The sequence below is a fragment of the Nuphar pumila genome, chromosome 2, assembly GCF_984573655.1.
Source record: "Nuphar pumila chromosome 2, dmNupPumi1.hap1.1, whole genome shotgun sequence".
NCBI lineage: Eukaryota > Viridiplantae > Streptophyta > Magnoliopsida > Nymphaeales > Nymphaeaceae > Nuphar > Nuphar pumila.
In genome coordinates, this window is record NC_143250.1 from 148,023,823 (window position 1) to 148,042,638 (window position 18,816).

General features: G+C 37.8%; 1 protein-coding gene across 1 annotated transcript in view; it reads left to right on the plus strand.

Annotated features, from left to right (window-relative positions):
• Positions 1-18,816, plus strand: part of LOC149847592 (uncharacterized) — an 84,159-nt gene that overhangs the window by 21,430 nt on the left and 43,913 nt on the right. The window contains exons 8-10 of the mRNA XM_089997113.1: positions 5,502-5,613; positions 18,029-18,074; positions 18,705-18,776. Of these exons, the coding sequence (XP_089853239.1) occupies positions 5,502-5,613; positions 18,029-18,074; positions 18,705-18,776 (230 nt within the window). The remainder of the gene's footprint in view (positions 1-5,501; positions 5,614-18,028; positions 18,075-18,704; positions 18,777-18,816) is intronic.

Here is an 18,816-nt window from a genome sequence, read left to right on the forward strand (position 1 = left end):
CGGCACTCTTGGGTGTGGTTGCGGTTTGATCAGACTGACCCACATGCCGTGACAGCGCAGGCTGATCAGGCCTGCTATAAATATGTTTTTTTTATTATGTTATCAAACCTGTTTATAGGTTGATTTGGTTGGCTGTGATCAAACATATGATTTTGTTAACTATACACGATTTTGATGACTGTTAACTGACCTACACATGTAGACTGATATTGAACCTGATTTTTTGTCATATTATTGACTGTTATCAAATTTGATCTCATAATATCAAATATGATTTCATGGCGACTGTCATCAATCTGATTTTATGTGATATTATTGATTGTTATCAGATTTGATTTCAGGAAATCAAATCTGATTTTATGTCGACTGTCATCATAGTCGACCATATGAATTTTCCTTTGTAATGACTGTTATCAGATTTATGAATAGGCTGAATCAGTTGACTGTTGTAAAATCAGATTTCATTCACTGTTATCAGTCCCTTATTGTGCTATTTTTGATGGTAGTCTGCCATATTGCCTACAAGTGTTTTGGTGGGCTATTATCATATTTGGTTTCTATCATGGTAGGGACTGATATCAGACTTGATTACACGTATTATTGTGGGCTGTTATTAAATCTGAGTTATGTTGGCTGTTATCGGACGATGTATATACATGCCTGGTTGGCTATTTGCAAGTCTGATTTTTTGGCATATTATGAGCTGATTATCGGCTGCTTATATGCTTGGGTTATGGCTGTTCAGGATAGCTCCTTGCTGCATGCTTGTGCAACAATACCACACCTACTATCAGCATGTTGCTGTGCACAGTTTGCGGCAACATGTTGTTGACAGTATGTTGCTGCACATTTCAGCAGTGATAACATGCTGCTGTGCACGTGTTGGAGCAAAAAGTCAGACCTGCCGATTGGTGCACTGTGCAGTTAAAGCTGGACCGGATTTGCCACTTTTCAGCTCTTGTGCTATCTGATCAGATTGTCATGGTTTTTGCATATGGATTCTGATCAGATTGGCCACGATTTGAGCGTGGGCAATTTGATCAGATGGGTTGAGCATATGCAATCTGGTCATACTATTGTGCATGTTTGCAATTTGATCAGATTGGCAGTGTGTTGTATGTTATTTCCTGCACAGTTTGGCTATGCTCAAACCTGCATTCGTATGGACTGCAGGGTGACATATCTGATGTGATTTGATTGTGTGCACGTTTATGCATTCAAATACTATATTGCAAATGTGCATATCATACACATGAAAATTCTGAAGTTATTTTGATGTTTGCATTAGATATGATCATGTGCATGTTGAGAGTTTATGCATGAAATGGATCATGACATTGTATGTTGCAAGCATCTGTTTGCATGCGTATGCAATTGGATTCACGTGCATTCATGTTGTGTGATTGAATGCGTATTGTGGACATATTGTGAAACAATGTGTGTTGCATGTTCACTAAAATTTTGCAAAAGATGCATAAATCACTTTGAGATGCTTTTGTGGTCAGATGTGAACCACCGTGGGCCAGGATCATGTGTTGCTCCAATGTTGTTGATTTTAATTTATGCATTGCAAAATTTATTTATGAAAATTATTGATTTTTCCAAAATTAATTGTACTTTTAAAAATGTGGCAGGCTAGAGCCCGAAATTGGTTTTACATGTAGATTTTCAAAACGGTTCTTGTGTAAAAAACTTGAAATTTTTTAAAATGATAAAAGAGACCAAACACTGTAATTAATCTCTTCCTTAATGTCCCTTTCACAATGTGAGAATCTTAGATAGCGGTCATGAGGGACTGCGAGGATATTAAAACTTCGTGTGCGATTGTGCCCTCGAACTTGATATGGTGGTTCATCTTCTGGCCACGGTTTTAGGAAGATTTCAGGCATTTTGCTTGGGGTTGTTGTTGTTGACTCAATTGTAGTTATTGGTATACCAAGAAAGTTGAGGATTTTCATTGATGTTCCGACATTAGGTGAAGATTCTTAATGTTTCAATGGAAGGTGAAAATTCTTGATATTGCTCGAAGAACAAGTGTGAAATCCAGTAATAAATTACAGATTGTGTATTAAGCTACAACTGAGACCCTAACTTGGACTTCAGAAATTATGTGCTCGTTTTTAGTATTTGCGGGTTTAAGGAAAAGTGAAAACTAAATTTGTGTGCATTTAATGAGAACATGCATGCAAAAGCAACTTTGTTAAATAACTTAATAAGTTATTCATTCATGTGCATTGAATCATGCATTTTTACTGTTATGCATTAGTTCATGCATTCATGCTTATTCTGTTTCACATGATAATTGTTATTGTACGATACTTGTTTAATTGCTTGAATGGTAAGTTGATTATGAAAATTGTTGTTGTGATATTCCTCTGAAATTATGCATGAATTTGGTTTATGTTATTTCCTTACTTTTGGATTTTTAAAGTAATTCGTACAAGGACTTTTGTTCTTACCCGTTTTCAAAAACTGTTTTGTAGGACCGAGTGCTCAGTGATGGGTTGACTTGCCAGCTGGAGACTACGAGCCTTGCGTGACTTGTTCTGGGTTCTTGAGAGTGGTTCCTTGACATAGACGATTTTCTATTTTCAGCTTATTTGATATTATTTCAATTGATTAATAAAGTGATTATTCTTTGTTGATTCAATGCACTATCTGCTGTGGTTTGGTATATATTAAATCTGTGAGACTCCAGATCCTTGGGTTTGTTTTCGCAATTATTTATTTATTTTTTCACTATTTTTACGAGAATCAGTTGGGGTTGTTACATTGAACCTCTTCCACAACCTGATCAAATACCCTGAAGCATACATCTGTTGTCTTGGGCGTATCAGACAAATCAATTGACTTAAAAAACATAGTTCTTTTGGGGCAACCTATGTTACATTAGGTGCGGGTGTGGATACGGGTGCAAATGTGGCGATGCGTCACTTTAAAAACACTTGGATGCGGGGGTGCGGGGAGGGTATATATATAATTTTTAATAAATTTAAGTTAACAATGCGTGTATGTGTGCATTTATGTATTTATATATATAATATAGATAAAACTGGACTGAGTTAGGGTTACAGTGTGGTTGACTTCACCTGACACAAAGGAAGCCGTGTCCAAGTGTCGCACCCGCATGGGTGCGGGTGCAACGCGGGTACGGTGCCTATTAGAAGAGTTTGTGTTACATAAGGGGCAACAGACAAAAAAATTTATCAAGGTCCTTAACTTTTTGTATGTCCATCCATCTGCCATGATGCTACACCAAGTTTCTCTCCATGACTGTATAATCTCATCACAATATGACTTCACTTCATTCACATTAGTATCTAAAATTTTCTCTCAAAGCATGATATTAAGACATTTTATATCCAGACTCAATACTGATTATGACATTTGCCATGACATGAAAATGAAAAGAATTTTTCGTATCGAAGGGAATGCAGGCATCATAAAACCATCTCTCAATCACGACATTCACTTGCTCGACTAAATGTTGAGGAGTCATAGCAATACGAATGTCGGCTTGTGCCCTAGCGGCAGTTTTAGGAGGAAAAAAACTTCTAATTCGAGCCTCTAGCTCTTCCTCCTCTCGAAAAACTCTCTCCTACTCCTTTTTTTCCTCCTCTTCTTTTTGTGCTCACGACACCATTACTACTAGCACCAATCACACATTTTGCCTTTGTTGCAAAACTTTCTACTTTTGATGCCATGCAGGATTAGAAGTGGAGAGCTCATCTTCGTCCTCCCAGGGCTGTGCATACCCCCATTTCTGCTTCATTTATTTCTTTTTCTTGTCTTTTTTCTCTCAGACCATTGAGTAATTGCTGACATTGCCATTTTACGACATCCAACAAATTTATTGACGTGTAGGCTGCAACATTGAGATGTGTTCCGGCTAAATGATGCTTCAACCGAAAGATACCACCTGAAAAAATAGTATGATAATAGTTGCACTCAATTTTCAATCAGTTATTACTTGAATGCTTCATTATCATGCCGGATCATTTGATGCCATCTTCCCCAAAAAAGGTTCAATGAGAAGCAAAAAATAACTTTTTTTTTATATCTTAACCCACTTCATTGAGTGAAAAATTGTGGAAATGCACTTTTACTTGAAAAAACCGCAAAAGCCCTCTCTCTTGCGCACTGATTGGCCCCCAAGTCGCTCTCACGAGTCCTAAGGTGCTTGAATACCTCTATAATGGCTTCTACACAAATGAGAGAGTCGGCCCTCAAGAGGTATTTAAAACTCAAAACTGAAAAATTATGATTCGGCCATTTTTTAAGTGGGCTGACCATGTATCGTACGATACCGTACAGTACAATACGAGTGTATCGTTTGATATATACGATACAGATACAATACACACTTGTATCGTGATACGAGTGGGTATCATATCAATATTCCTCATAGTAATGATACTTGTATGTACAACATTTCATGGAAGTATGAAATTGTTGCTAAATTCATAAGATATTTTTTTACTGTTTAGTAATATCATAAAGTAGTTGACTTGTGCTATTACAATTAGACTTAATGGGAACTCTTACATTTGTAAATTTGTTACAAATATGTATCAGTGTTGCATCGATTCTTGTTGCTTTTTCATTCTTTGGGTATCCAAACTAAGCTTACTATTCATGAATGCCATTTTTATTTGAAATGTAACATAGTAATTTTTTTTGTTTCTTCTTACATCCATCAATTTCTCAATATTTTACACTCAAATTTTACATCGTTTCCTAAACACTTCTTGTATTACTGCCTATCTGCTTCTTGCTTCCTGCTTCCCTCTTTGGCAGCTATGATTTCAGTATGTCTAACTGATCAAAGAAGTTCCTCCGTAGCATTCATTCTCTCATAAACCAATCATTTGTTTTCCTATTGCATCTCGGGCCAGATCACATACCCTAAAAAATATTTGTGAATTTCTTGATCTTCTTTTCTACCAAAACAATTAAGTTTTGAGTATGGGTAGAGCTGTCCTTCACTGCATTGGAAGATGGGTTCATGAGTTTGATGACAAGTTCGTCTGGGAGTTGCTGGTGGGCTGGGGCTTGCCAAGATGGTGTATCAAATTCTTCCATATAGCTGCAAATTGTGATGAAGATGACATTGGACATATAGTGCATGGACAAATCAAGTTGATGGTGATATAAAAACGTGGAGTTTTAGAGGGGGCTCTCCCTTTAGCATTTTGGTCCATTATGAAGGGGTTGTTAGGTGCATACTTTTCTTCAGTTAAAAACAGCATTGAAAGGTTCCACAAATGGATGGTCATGTGGTGCCCCAATTGCTTTATGAAAGAAATATGCACAGAACCCATTTGTGAAGTCATTCATGCATTTCCCCCCATCTTTTACACATTAGAGCTGCTTTTGGCTTGTCTTTTCAAGATGGCTTTTGGTATTGTATTGTTTTGCAGAAAAATCAGTTTGTATAAGTCAATTAACCAAGTTTTGATACAACTGCTTAAGATTTCTCTGTGTGCATGTGTATGTGGCAGATGCTGGCAAATCAACATGTGGAGGACAAATACTATTTCTTAGTGGTATGGTGGATGATCGAACAATTCAAAAGTATGAGAAAGAAGCGAAAGACAAAAGTAGGGAAAGTTGGTGAGTGCCAGATTTTCATGCAATTGCAGTAATTTTGATCAGTGAAGGCTGCAACCTTTTCTTCTCTAAGTTACACTTCTTTCTTTAAATGTTGCTTGCTTGTTTTGTGTTTCTTATTCAGAAAGTAGGTAATCTTACTATTTGGAACCAAATTGTTAGTGCCTTTCTGACTAGGTTTTACATAAAATGGGACTTCCTTTGTCTTTACTCATATAGACTACAACAACAACAACAACAACTACGCCTTCATCCCAAAACAATTGGGGTCGGTGATATGAACCAAAAGAGAAAATCATTCTGGGTCTTCCACATGAATCCTTCTCCTCCAATCATTTCTATCCAATGCCATGTCTTCGGTGAGGTTCAAAGCATTCATATCCTTTCCTATCACCTCCATCCATGTCTTCCTAGGCCTACCCCGACCTCTTTTAACTAATATATTTTCCCATTTTTCCATCCTTCTATCTGGAGCATCATTAGGCCTTCGCCAAATATGTGCAAACCACCGTAAACGATTCTCTCATCTTATTTTCAATGGGTGCAACGCCTACCTTCTTACGTATCTCCTCGTTCCGAATCTTATCTTTTATTGTATTTCCACACATTCATCTCAGCATACGCATCTCAGCTACACTTATTTTTTGAATATCTCTCTTGGCAGCCCAACATTTTGTACCATATAGTAAAGCGGGCCTAATAGTCGTCCTATAAAACTTTCCCTTCAACCGCAATGGCATTCTACGATCGCACAACACTCCAGTTGCACTCTTCCATTTCATCCACCCAACCTTTATCCTATGATTTACATCTCCATCAATTTCTCCATACTTTTGAATGATAGATCCCAAATATTTGAAACAATAATCCACCGGTATTTCTTGCTCACCAGGCTTCACTACACTCCCATCACTACTTCGTTGCTTACTAAATCGACATTCCTTGTATTCTGTCTTACTCTTACTCAACTTAAAACCTCTTGCTTCCAATGTCTGTCTCCATAATTCTAACTTAGCATTAACCCCAACTCTAGACTCATCAATCAAAACAATATCATCAGCAAACAACATACACCACAACACATTTTCTTGAATTGATCTCGTAAGCTCATCCATCACTATAGAAATAGGAAAGAGCTTAAAGCAGGTCCTTGATGTAACCCAACCGTTATAGGAAAATTGGTTGTCGCCCCTCTACAAGTGCGGACATTGGTTACTACTCCTTCATACATATCTTTAATTATACTAATGTACTTGAGAGAAACACCTTTCTTCATCATTATCCACCAGAGAACGTCCCTAGGTACTCTATCGTATGCTTTCTCCAAATCAATAAAAACCATATGCAAATCTTTGTTCCTCTCTCTATTTCTCTCAATAAGTTGTCTAAGAAGATTTATAGCTTCCATAGTTGATCTTCCAGGCATAAAACCAAATTGATTCTCCGATATCATGACAACCTTCCTCAACCTAGACTCAATCACCCTCTCCCAAAGTTTCATAGTATGACTCATGAGTTTTATACCACGATAGTTTGTGCAATCTTGTATATCACCCTTATTCTTATATAAAGGCACCAAAGTACTCTTCCTCCACTCATTAAGCATCTTATTTGTCCGCCAAATCTTGTTAAAAAGATTTGTCAACCATTCTAAACCTTTCTCTCCCAAGCATTTCCAAGCCTCGATAGGAATACCATCTGAGCCAACTGCCCTTCTTGATTTCATTTTCTTCAAAGCCTCTGCAATTTCTTACTTTTGAATCTTGCGCATGAAGTCACGATTCATCTCATGAAAAGGAATGGAGAAGTCTCCAAGATCCTGAGTATGACTTCCATTAAATAGCTTATCAAAATAATCTTTCCATCTCTCCTTAATCTCCTCATCTTTGACTAAAACCCTTTGCGTTTCATCTTTGATACATCTAACCATACCCAGATCTCTCGATTTTCTATCTCTCATCTTTGCAAGCCTGTAAATATCCTTCTCGCCCTCTTTGGTATCCAACTTGTCATAAACCTCCTTATATACCTTATCCCTCGCGTTCCGAACTACTTTTTTAGCTTCCTTCTTTGCTATCATATACTTGTCCAAATTCTCATTATCACGACTCTTACTTAGATTTCTATAACACTCTTTTAACCTTAATAGCTAATTTGACATCCTCGTTCCACCATGATGTATCCTTACCTAGCGGTGCACCGCCTTTAGACTCACCCAATACCTCCTTAGCCACCTTTCTCATGCCACCCGCTATCTTATTCTACATTGATTCTGAATCCTCCTCGAGACACCAATCAGCTTCCTTAACTACTTTCTCTACAAACATTCCTTGTTTAGTTCCTTTCAATGTCCATCACTTAATTCTAGGATCTATCCTATGTCTATCCCTTTTGCGGCATTGTCTAATTCTAAGATCTAAAATTAAGATTGTATGTTGTGTAGCTACACTTTCTCCCGGTATAACCTTACAATCAATGCAACAACCCCTATCTCTTTTTCTAAGTAGGAAAAAATCTATCTGACTCGTATTAACCCCCACTTTTAAATGTTACTAGGTGAGACTCCCTCTTCCTAAACCAAGTGTTTGCTAAGATCATTTCATTGGACAAACCAAAATCTAAAATTCTTTCTCCACTTTCGTTTCTTTCTCCTATACCATAGCCTCCATGGATACTCTCAAATCCATCCCTACTAATGCCTACATGCCCATTAAGGTCACCGCCGATGAAAAGCCTTTCTCCATAAGATATCCCTTGTACTACTCCATCTAAATATTCCCAAAATTGACGCTTAATAGAATCATCTAAACGTACTTGAGGTGCATAAACTCTAATAATATTAATAATATCCATACTTAATACTAATTTAATAAGTAAAATCCTATCACCCTTCCTACGAACCTCAACTACATTATCTATAAACTCACGACTCATAACAATCCCTACTCCATTCCTATTCCTATTTATTCCTGTATACCAAATCTTATATCCCCAAGGTTCTATCACTTTTGCTTTCTCACCTACCCATTTGGTCTCTTGTAGACATAAAATATCAATCTTTCTCCTACACATAACATCTACTAACTCTACCAACTTACTAGTTAAAGACCCTATGTTCTAAGTGGCTAACCTAATTTTATGGTCTTGGACTAACTTCTTTACCCCCACCCGTCCAACAAAGTGAGGGAACCCTTGCCTATTTGACACCACACCCGGGCGCCGGTGTGACGCGTCGCTTCTGGGCGATGACCTAGCAGCCCTTGCCCATTTATCACTGCCTTCAGGCCTATAGAGTACAACGCGTCGCTCAGTAGGGAACGCCCCAACAAAATTCTCATATTGGTTCATATTTATAGGGTAAACAAATAAATAACATGAACAAAAAATTAAAGTAAAAATAAGTGAATTTCTCAAAAATCACAATTAATATAACAGTATTAGCACAATCTTTTCATTATGGGATTTTCTCAATTTATAATGATCTTCTAGAGTTTTTATTATCTTCTCCCAAAAAAAAAACTTGAAAGGACACGGTTCCAAAATGTTGCAACATCCATAACGGTGTGGTGGAACGAAAAAAAGGGAAAAAAGAAAACATTCTCATTCCCACCATTGGGGGAATATGCAAAAAAAAGGAGAAGCCAATACCGGTGTGACGCGTCGCTTCCGGGCGACGACCTAGCAACCCTTGCCCATTTATCACTGCCTCCGGGCTTATAGAGTACAACGCGTCGCTCAGTAGGGAACACCCCAACGAAATTCTCATATTGGTTCATATTCATAGGGTATGACTAAGTTTTTATGCTGGTTGTCATAGGCCTACCACAACCCTCCTCCTTTATTCGGGCTTGAGACCGGCAGTGCATAACTAAACATTTATACACAGGCGGAGTTTTTACTCATATAGACTACAACTGGTGAAAAGGTTTCTGTTAACTCTTGCTTTCACTCTTAAGTGCATCTTAAATGAAAGAACATGGGCATGAAGGTCGTTAAACATGGTGTTGTGTAATGAAACAACAAATGCACAAACACAATGCCACAAAGGGGCTACAAATGTTTGCATCCACAAATACAAAATCCACTTATGAGCCAAATACAAAATTGCCACTAAGGGCTAACACATAACCTCTCAAAAGAGAGCAAGAACACAAGTAAAAAAAATATATATTATTTCAATATGCTTAGAACAAGCATAGAAACAAAATAGGGTGAAATCCCTCTATATATACAAGTGGCCATGGCCTTGGGGAGCTCCCAAGAGTCGTTGGGAGTTCCCAACGACTCTATGGTCATGATGGCCATAGTGCCCTTACATTTAATCAAAAAGGACATAAAACAATTAAAGCAATAAAAAGACTAAACTGTCCCTAGTGGACAGTGAAAGTTTGAGAAGAACCTGTGAAGTGAGAAAAGAAGAGAAAGGAAGAGAAGAACAAAGGCTGCGGCGGTTACGATTTTAATTACTGAAATCGTGACCTAAATATTGTATTAATAGGTTTAAAAGAATCAATATGGGTTCGGGTTTGGTGTAATGTCCAGACCCGAAAGAAATAAAATGACGCTGTACATACTTAAGACTCGGGTCCTAATATTCAGACTGTACATACATTGAGCCCGGGTCTTAATATCCATAATACACATTTTCACACCACCTCAAGTTGATCATGGTTTTGGACCTTGAACAACTTGCCTTTAAGCATCCAAAAGCGATCTTTTGTCAAGCCCTTTGTAAATATGTCTGCAACTTATCTTTCAGTATTGACAAACTTAGGTTCAATATCTTTTTCTTCAACTTTTTGTCTTACAAAATGTTGGTCGATCTCAATATGCTTAGCACGACTGTGATGTACTGGATTGAATGACATGTTGAGAGCACTTTGATTGTCACACAGCAAGGTAGAGTGAGAGATCTTTTCTCCCACTTCAGTTAGTAGATGCCTGATCCACGTGGCTTCGGCAGTAGCGGCAGCCATGGATCTATACTTAGCCTCAGTGCTTGATGTAGCGACAACCTTTTGTTTTCTACTACTACAAGAGATTAAATTTCTTTCAATAAAGACAAAATATCCTGATGTAGATCTTCGTTCATCAGGATCTCTTGCCCAGTTTGCATCACAATATGCAGTAAGTTCATGCTCATCCTTGCCAGACGACTGTGGTGAATATATCAATCCGTCCCCAATGGTCCCTTTCAGATATCTATGTCCAGTACGTGGTGCATGCATAAACTGAGACACTTGATTGACTGAATAAACAATATCATGACGAGTGAATGTGAGATATTGTAACATTCCTATTAGACTGCGATACCTGGTGGGGTCCTCACACAGATCTCTATCATGAGTGCTAAGTTTTTGGTGAAGCACACTTGGAGTTCCTAGAGGCTTGCAGTCTTTCATACCTGCCTATCTGAGAACATCTACTGTATACTTGTGTTGAGTGAGCGTCAAGCCATGAGCCTGGTTGTCAACTTCTACACGAAGAAAATAGCGCAAGACACCAAGATCTTTCATTTTGAACCTCTGACCTAGCAAGTTTTTTACTTCTTTGATGTGAGCTTCAGAGTTTTCTGTGATGTCAATATCGTCAACATAGATTAACAATATGGTGGTCACATTCTGACTTCTAAAAATGAATAATGAGTAGTCCAATAGAGAACGTGAAAATCTATGCTTTTGAATCTCAAGTGAGAAGTTGTCAAACCAAGAACGAGATGCTTGTTTTAGACCATAGATAGCTCTTTTTAGCTTGCACACATGGGTTTTACAATTTTGTTCTTGATATCTAAGGGGTTGTTCCATATAGACTTCCTCCTTCAAATCCCCATACAGGAATGCATTTTTCACATCAAGCTGACTCAACTTCCATCCATGTTCAACAATCAGGGAAAGAATAATTCAAATCGTTCCCATTCTCACCACCAGGTTGAAGGTCTCATCATAATCTTGCCCTGCTTCTTGGGTGAACCCTTTTGCCACCAGTCTTGCCTTGTATCATTCAATGGTTCCATCTGGTTTATATTTTATTTTGTAGACCCATTTGCATCCGACAACATTTTTGTCAGGTGGTCTGAGAACAATTTCTCAGGTTTCACATTCATGTAAGGCTTGCATTTCATCATTCATGGCTTCTACCCATTTGGTAGAAGTGGTTGCCTGATAATACATAATAGGTTCATCTTCCTTATTAAGGGCCGTTAAAAAGAGCTGAAAGTCCAAGGAGAAGTTATTATAGCTGACCCACCTATCAATAGGATGTCGTATGCGATTTGATCGCCTGACTTCAAGGGTATGAGAGGAATTAGGATCGGCTGCTGAGGCGTGATTTAGATGACTTGATGTTGTCGTTCTCTATCTAGAATAGGAAATGCCCTTGTATCTGCCCGGTACAGATAATGATACTTCTTCCTCATTCTGTGATCCCAATGTCCCAGTGGTCTCAAACATTTCTTTTTTTTGCTGCACACAATTTGGATGATAGATTTCATTGGAGCTAGTAAAAAGTTCTGAATTCAACCAAGGATAATAAACTTCAGTTGTGTTAAAGGACATGTCCGTTGTGTCGGCTCTGTGATCAAAATTTTGCTCATCAAAGACAATATTCCTTGAGATTCTGATGCGCTTGTTGGTTGGATCATGACACCTATATCCTTTGTAGTCGTCTGCGTATCCCACAAATCTACACTTTTGAGCCTTGTCCTGAAACTTATTTCTCAGGGACCGATCAATGTGCACATAACAAACACATCCGAAGGCACGCAAATCATGATAACTAGGATGAGCTCCAAAAAGACAGTAATAAGGAGACTTATTTTCCAGAACAACCATAGGCAGTCTATTTATCACATGTACGGCAGAATGAAAAGCTTTTGTCTACAGATTGATGAGAAGGTTACTGCCATGAAGCATACTCATGACACTTTCAACGATATGCTTATGTTTTGGACCGATCAATGTGCACATAACAAACACATTCGCTCAGCAATCCCATTTTGTTGAGGGGTGTGTGGACATGACACCCTTCTTCTTATCCCATTATTTTGAAGAAAAGAAATAAAGTCACTGGATGTGAACTCCCCACCTCCATCACATTGAAAGAATTGTATGGTCTCAGAGAATGATTTCTTACTAAGGAAAGAAAATTTTGAAACAAAAGGAAAACTTTCAACTTATTTTTTATGAAATATATCCAGGTGTATCGAGAATAACTATCAACAAAGATTAGGTAGTATATGCTTCCAGATCCAGAGGCAACTCGGGCGGGTCCCCATACATCAGAACAAATTATCTCAAAAGGTTTTAAAGCTCTTTTGTTAATGGAATGAAAAGACAATACATGACTTTTGCATAAAAGACAACTGGAACACTTCTGACTTTCTTTTGAAATAAGATTATTAGAGACAAGTTTCTCAATAAAATGACTCCCACAATGTCCTAATCGACTATACCATAAGAAAGGATTATTACATTCAGAAATACTAAAAACATTTGCAGAAGAGGAGGCACACGACTCTAATGAAGACTTCGAATCCAGATGAGCAGGACGGACAGAGTGACATGGAGCTTCTTTAAAGACATACATATTGCCTCGTCGCTTTTCTTCAGCGAATGTTTCTCTCGTGCGAAGGTCCTTGACTTGCACAGAGAAATGAGTGAATTCAACTGAAGCATGATTATCATTAATAAGTTTGGAAACAGAGACAATATTTTTCTTGATGTTGGGAGCATGAAAGACATCAGAAAGTTCAAGAGTAGAATGTGACATGGGAATGACAGTTTCTCCAACATGAGAAACAGGATGGTGGGATCCATCGCCAATGACAATTTTACTTTTGCCAAAATAAGGAATAGGGTTAGAAAGTTTACCTGCATCACCAGTCACGTGAGTTGCTGCCCCTAAGTCAACAAACCAAGTGCCTTGATCATTCTGCTTCAATTTCAATTCTGACAAGGCGGATATCAGCAGATCTTTAATCTCTCCACTGTCTCTGATATTGGTGGACCTTCTTTTGGGTTATGTCTGTGGAGCCTTTCTTTTATTTTCTGGATTGTGCCAACGATTCGCCTTGATATGCCCCCTTTTGTTACAAAGGAAGCAAGTGGGGATGGATCTTTGTCCTTGTGCATGAGTCATCATATTCGGAGTGGGAAGCAAACCACGTCCTCCGTGCCCACTTCGCCCTTGCCCCCCTCGTCCTCGACCGTAAGTCACTCCTGTGGCAAAAACTTTTTGGGAATTTGTATGAACATGAGTTTCTTCAGAAAAACCCCTCAGAGTCATTTCGTACTGAATTAATTTAGCTCGTAACTCATCAAAGGTAGGAAGGGCAGGCAGACACAATAGTGAAGTGACGATCATATTGTAGTCAGATCCCAATCCACTCAGAGTTTGTTGCACCATATCACTATCACTCACCGCACATCCTATAACTGCAAGATGGTCTGTGATAGTCTTCATCTTGTTCAGATATTCCATGATGGTCATGGAATCTTTTCTCAGCAACTGAAATTCCCTCTTGAGAAAAACCATCCTCACCTGTGAAACCTGTGAATATGTCTGAACCAATCTCTCCCAGAGTTGCGGGGCTGTACAATTGTCGGGAATTGCAACAAGGACCTCTTGAGAAATGGTAGAAGTGATATATGTAACTACTGACTGATCTTTCCTTTCCCAGTTGAGATGCTCTACATTTTTAACATACACAATTGAACTTGCCCCTTTGTCATCTTTTTCTTCTCTCGTAACAAATTCTAGTGGTACTGGAGTGGTTCCATTCAGGTGGCCTAAGAGTCCTTGGCTCCTTATAAAAGGGATGATTTGTCTCTTCAAAATCAAGAAGCTTGAGGTGTTTAACTTTTCGGAAACAAGCTGATTGAGAAAGCTCGAAGAAAGGCTTGATTGAGAGAAATGAGAATCCATGAAGAGAATGAAGGGAAGAGAAAATTAACAAGAATACTCACGAAGTGAAATGCTCAATTTGTTTTTTTTTTTTGTTTTTTGCGGCTGAATAACTTTTCAAGAGACTGACGATCTGAGTCTGTCAGATCCAAAAAGTAATCATGTCAGAATTTTCCCTTCCTCCTTTTATAAGGTTTGTGATTGAAGCAATAAAAAAAATGTTGAACAAATAGTTTAAATTGATATTATTTTCGGACTAAACACAGATAAAATAATATGGGCAGACAACTGTTTTCTGAATATCAAATGTGACAGCGAGAATAGGAAGACTAAAAATGGAGATGGAGACGCTGGGCAGGAATGAAGTTGTACTTCAATCGAAGAAAAGGAACACACAGAAGGAAAATGCCTCAGATCTACTGCAAAGACGCGATCAGATCTGGATATATCAGACGAAGAAGAAAAAGAACCGAATGTTGGAGAATATTTGAGATGATTCCCAATACCAGACGATCAAACCAATATGGATCGACTTTAGGGACTCACGTGAAACGTGAGTCCACCAGAAAATAAGGGAGAAAAACGAGTGATGAGGAAACTGACCTTTTTAGATGTTTCAAAGATTCACGTTACCGTGATGAAATTAGGGATTTCACGTGAAACATGAATCCACAGAAAAGAGATAAAGGAGAGAAACACGAGAAGTGAAAGGCACGAGATGGATGAAACCTCAAACCTCTAGTTCTGGTCGAACCCTTCTTTGAAGCCCCTTCGATCCTTGGGTGGATCTCTGCTCTGATACCATGAAAGTTTGAGAAGAACCTGTGAAGTGAGAAAAGAAGAGAAAGGAAGAGCAGAACAGAGGCTGCGGCTGTCATGATTTCAATTAGTGAAATCGTGACCTAAATATTGTATTAATAGGTTTAAAAGAATCAGTATGGGTCCGGGTCTGGTGTAATGTCCATACCCAAAAGAAATAAAATGACACTGTACATACTTAAGACTCGGGTCCTAATATTCAGACTGTACATATAATGACCCCGGGTCTTAATATCCAGAATACACTTTTTCAGGCAGTCCCTATTACATGTGTGAAATGACCAAAATAACCCTGGTTTTATACCCAAATTACATAACCCAAAATATAAAAAATATATATACATATAATCTTATACAACACATTTTAACAGTCATTGACTACTTTGCGGAACAGGTTTTCCAAGACAGTTTTCGCAATTCAAAAGTGGAATCGTTACAATGCACATCCTTGTGTATATTAATATCATGCAGAAAAAACTTTTAGATAAAATATGCCCTTAATAATGGTATATTTGTAATTTATAAATTGGGTTTTTGCTCATTCTATTAAATGTAATATTTATTTCTTAACAAGTGAGCACGTTCCCTCATCCATTCACCCTTTAACCGCATCCCACCCCCGGAATACCCATCAGAAGAGTCTGGTGTGAATATCTTTTGGATTGCATATGCCTATCAGAAGTCTCCATTCAGTGTGCTGTGAATACCTGCCGGAAATCAGACATTTACCCATTGGAAATCTAAGTAGGTGTCTTAAACTAGATCTTATCCATTAAAAATCAGTACCCAGCTTGAATACTCCAGGAAATCAGACTTCTTTCAGTACAGCAAGTACCCATTAAAAATCTGCATAAAGCTTGAGAACCTGCTGGAAATCAGACCTTTCCTATCAACATTCTGGATCCATGTCAGAAATCATATATATATATATATATATATATATATATATATATATATATATATATATATATATATACAACAACAACAACAACAACTACGCCTTCATCCCAAAACAATTGGGGTCGGCGATATGAACCAAAAAAGAAAATCATTTTGGGTCTTCCACATGAATCCTTCTCCTCCAATCATTTCTATCCAATGCCATGTCCTCGGTGAGGTTCAAAGCATTCATATCCTTTCCTATCATCTCCATCCAAGTCTTCCTAGGCCTACCCCGACCTCTTTTAACTAATATATTTTCCCATTTCTCCATCCTTCTAACTGGAGCATCATTAGACCTTCGTCGAATATGTCCAAACCACTGTAAACGATTCTCTCTCATCTTATTTTCAATGGGTGCAATGCCTACCTTCTTACGTATCTCCTTGTTCCGAATCTTATCTTTTATTGTATTTCCACACATCCATCTAAGCATACGCATCTCAACTACACTCATTTTTTGAATATAATGTCTCTTGGCAGCCCAACATTCCGTACCATATAGTAAAGCGGGCCTAATAGTCGTCCTATAAAACTTTCCCTTCAACCGCAATGGCATTCTACGATCGCACAACACTCGAGTTGCACTTTTCCATTTCATCCACCAACCTTTATCCTAGAGAGAGAGAGAGAGAGAGAGAGAGAGAGAGAGAGAGAGAGTTGGGCAATGGGTGAAAGAAGAAGTGAAAGGTTTAGGAAGGGATTTGTGGCTTTTAGGAAGGGTAAACGAGTCACTGGTTAAAAATTAAATGATGTATTTGATAAAATGACAAGAAAGCCCAACTCATAAATTATATGCATGCCATTCTTAGGGCATATTTTGTCCTAGAGTTTTTTGTGCATGAGATTAATATGCAAAAATGATTGTACTTTGTAACACTTCCCCTAAAAAATATTGCCTTTGTTATTTTCCTGATTGAATTTATGTAGATATGGTCCTTTGCAAACTACATAAAAGCTGTTTCTATGTGAAAACCTTTGGGTAGACCTTCATGAAGTGAGCAGCTATTCTGTGTTTTATTTTGAAGCACAAAACTCGCTTGGTTTTTTATTACTGTTGCAGTGAAAATTCCCCTCTCCAAATCTCTCTCTCTCTCTCTCTATATATATATATATATAAGATATATAAGAGATATTTGTGTGCATGTGTGTGTGTGTGTGCGCGCGTTTGTGCATTTGGTGCATGCACATGTGGGTGCATTGTGTACGTGTGAAAAGCGTGCATGTATATATGCTTATAGTGAGCCGTTGTTCGCTGTGTATTTGAGTTCTGAGGGCTGCTACTTCTTAGCCAGAAAAAGAAAAAAGTGAAGAGAAGGTTTGGAGCCCTTCCGGCACCTCTGAGTACAGAGTGCACTGTGTATGGCCCTTCATATATATAAAACCCATGACAATACCATACTTTCTAGTTTATGAATTTCTAATATCCGTATTGAATGCTGACTCTCTAGTTTAAAGGAATCTTGGAATGAAATTTTTAAAGGAATCCTAGAATAAAATTTTTAAAGGAATCTTGGAATGATGGGCCCATAATGCATCAAATTTTCACAAAAACTCAAAGTTTTGCATCAGAAAATTGGTTCCAGTGCATGTTTTTTTAGCAAACGAACTGCGGCAGACATATCTGCAAGGTCTGGATGATGAAGTAAGAACTGTGTCTATGACTTTGTACATGTTGATTTCTCATCAGAGATAGCTAATGTCCTGAGCTTGTCATTTTTTCATTGTTTATGATGAGCCTAACCATGCTATGTTATAGGTATATGGCATACATCATGGATACAAATGAGGAGGAGAGAATAAAGGTATGCTTTTTGGAGTGAGATTATGTTGTATACACCCAATCACTGTCCGTTATGCTTCTATGTTTGAGCATTATTTCCCAAATCTCCATTCTTGTAAGGAAGTTGCCCCATTATTGTTGTTATTTCATCAAATATATTTTGGAGTTATTTTCTTAAAGATTATTAATTTTTTTTATTTCATTTGAAACAACTAACTCTTGTTCATTTCCATTTTTAGGTTGTTATTTTTTCAAAATTATCTTTTTTTAAAACTTTTTTAGATATCTTCTGCTTAGTATTTTCCCCCATTGTGAGCACTATAACTCATCTATTAAGTGCTCTAGCCACTAAGCTCTTGTTAATTAGTTGAAAACAATGTGTAGGCCCTTCCAGGAATATGCCTTGTTTGCAGATAACTGTTTTATTTTTTGTCACCATGGTATTTCTTTTTGGACAAAAAAAATTGGTGCACAATACAGTTTATAGATGAATTTGATGAGATTATGTGCCCAATCTGAACTGTTGTCGTTCTTGTACTTGAGCAGCTTGTATATGCTTGTTTTTACTTATTTTAATCATATGCCATTAGCACCCTGCATCTCTCTGTTAACTTCAATCTTTTTAATTGTTTTTCTAATTTACCTAGTGCAGGGAAAGACGGTGGAGGTTGGTAGAGCTTATTTTGAGACAGAGACAACAAGATTCACTATCTTGGATGCTCCGGTAATGCCTACTGATATTCCACAAATGGGACTTCTGCTTG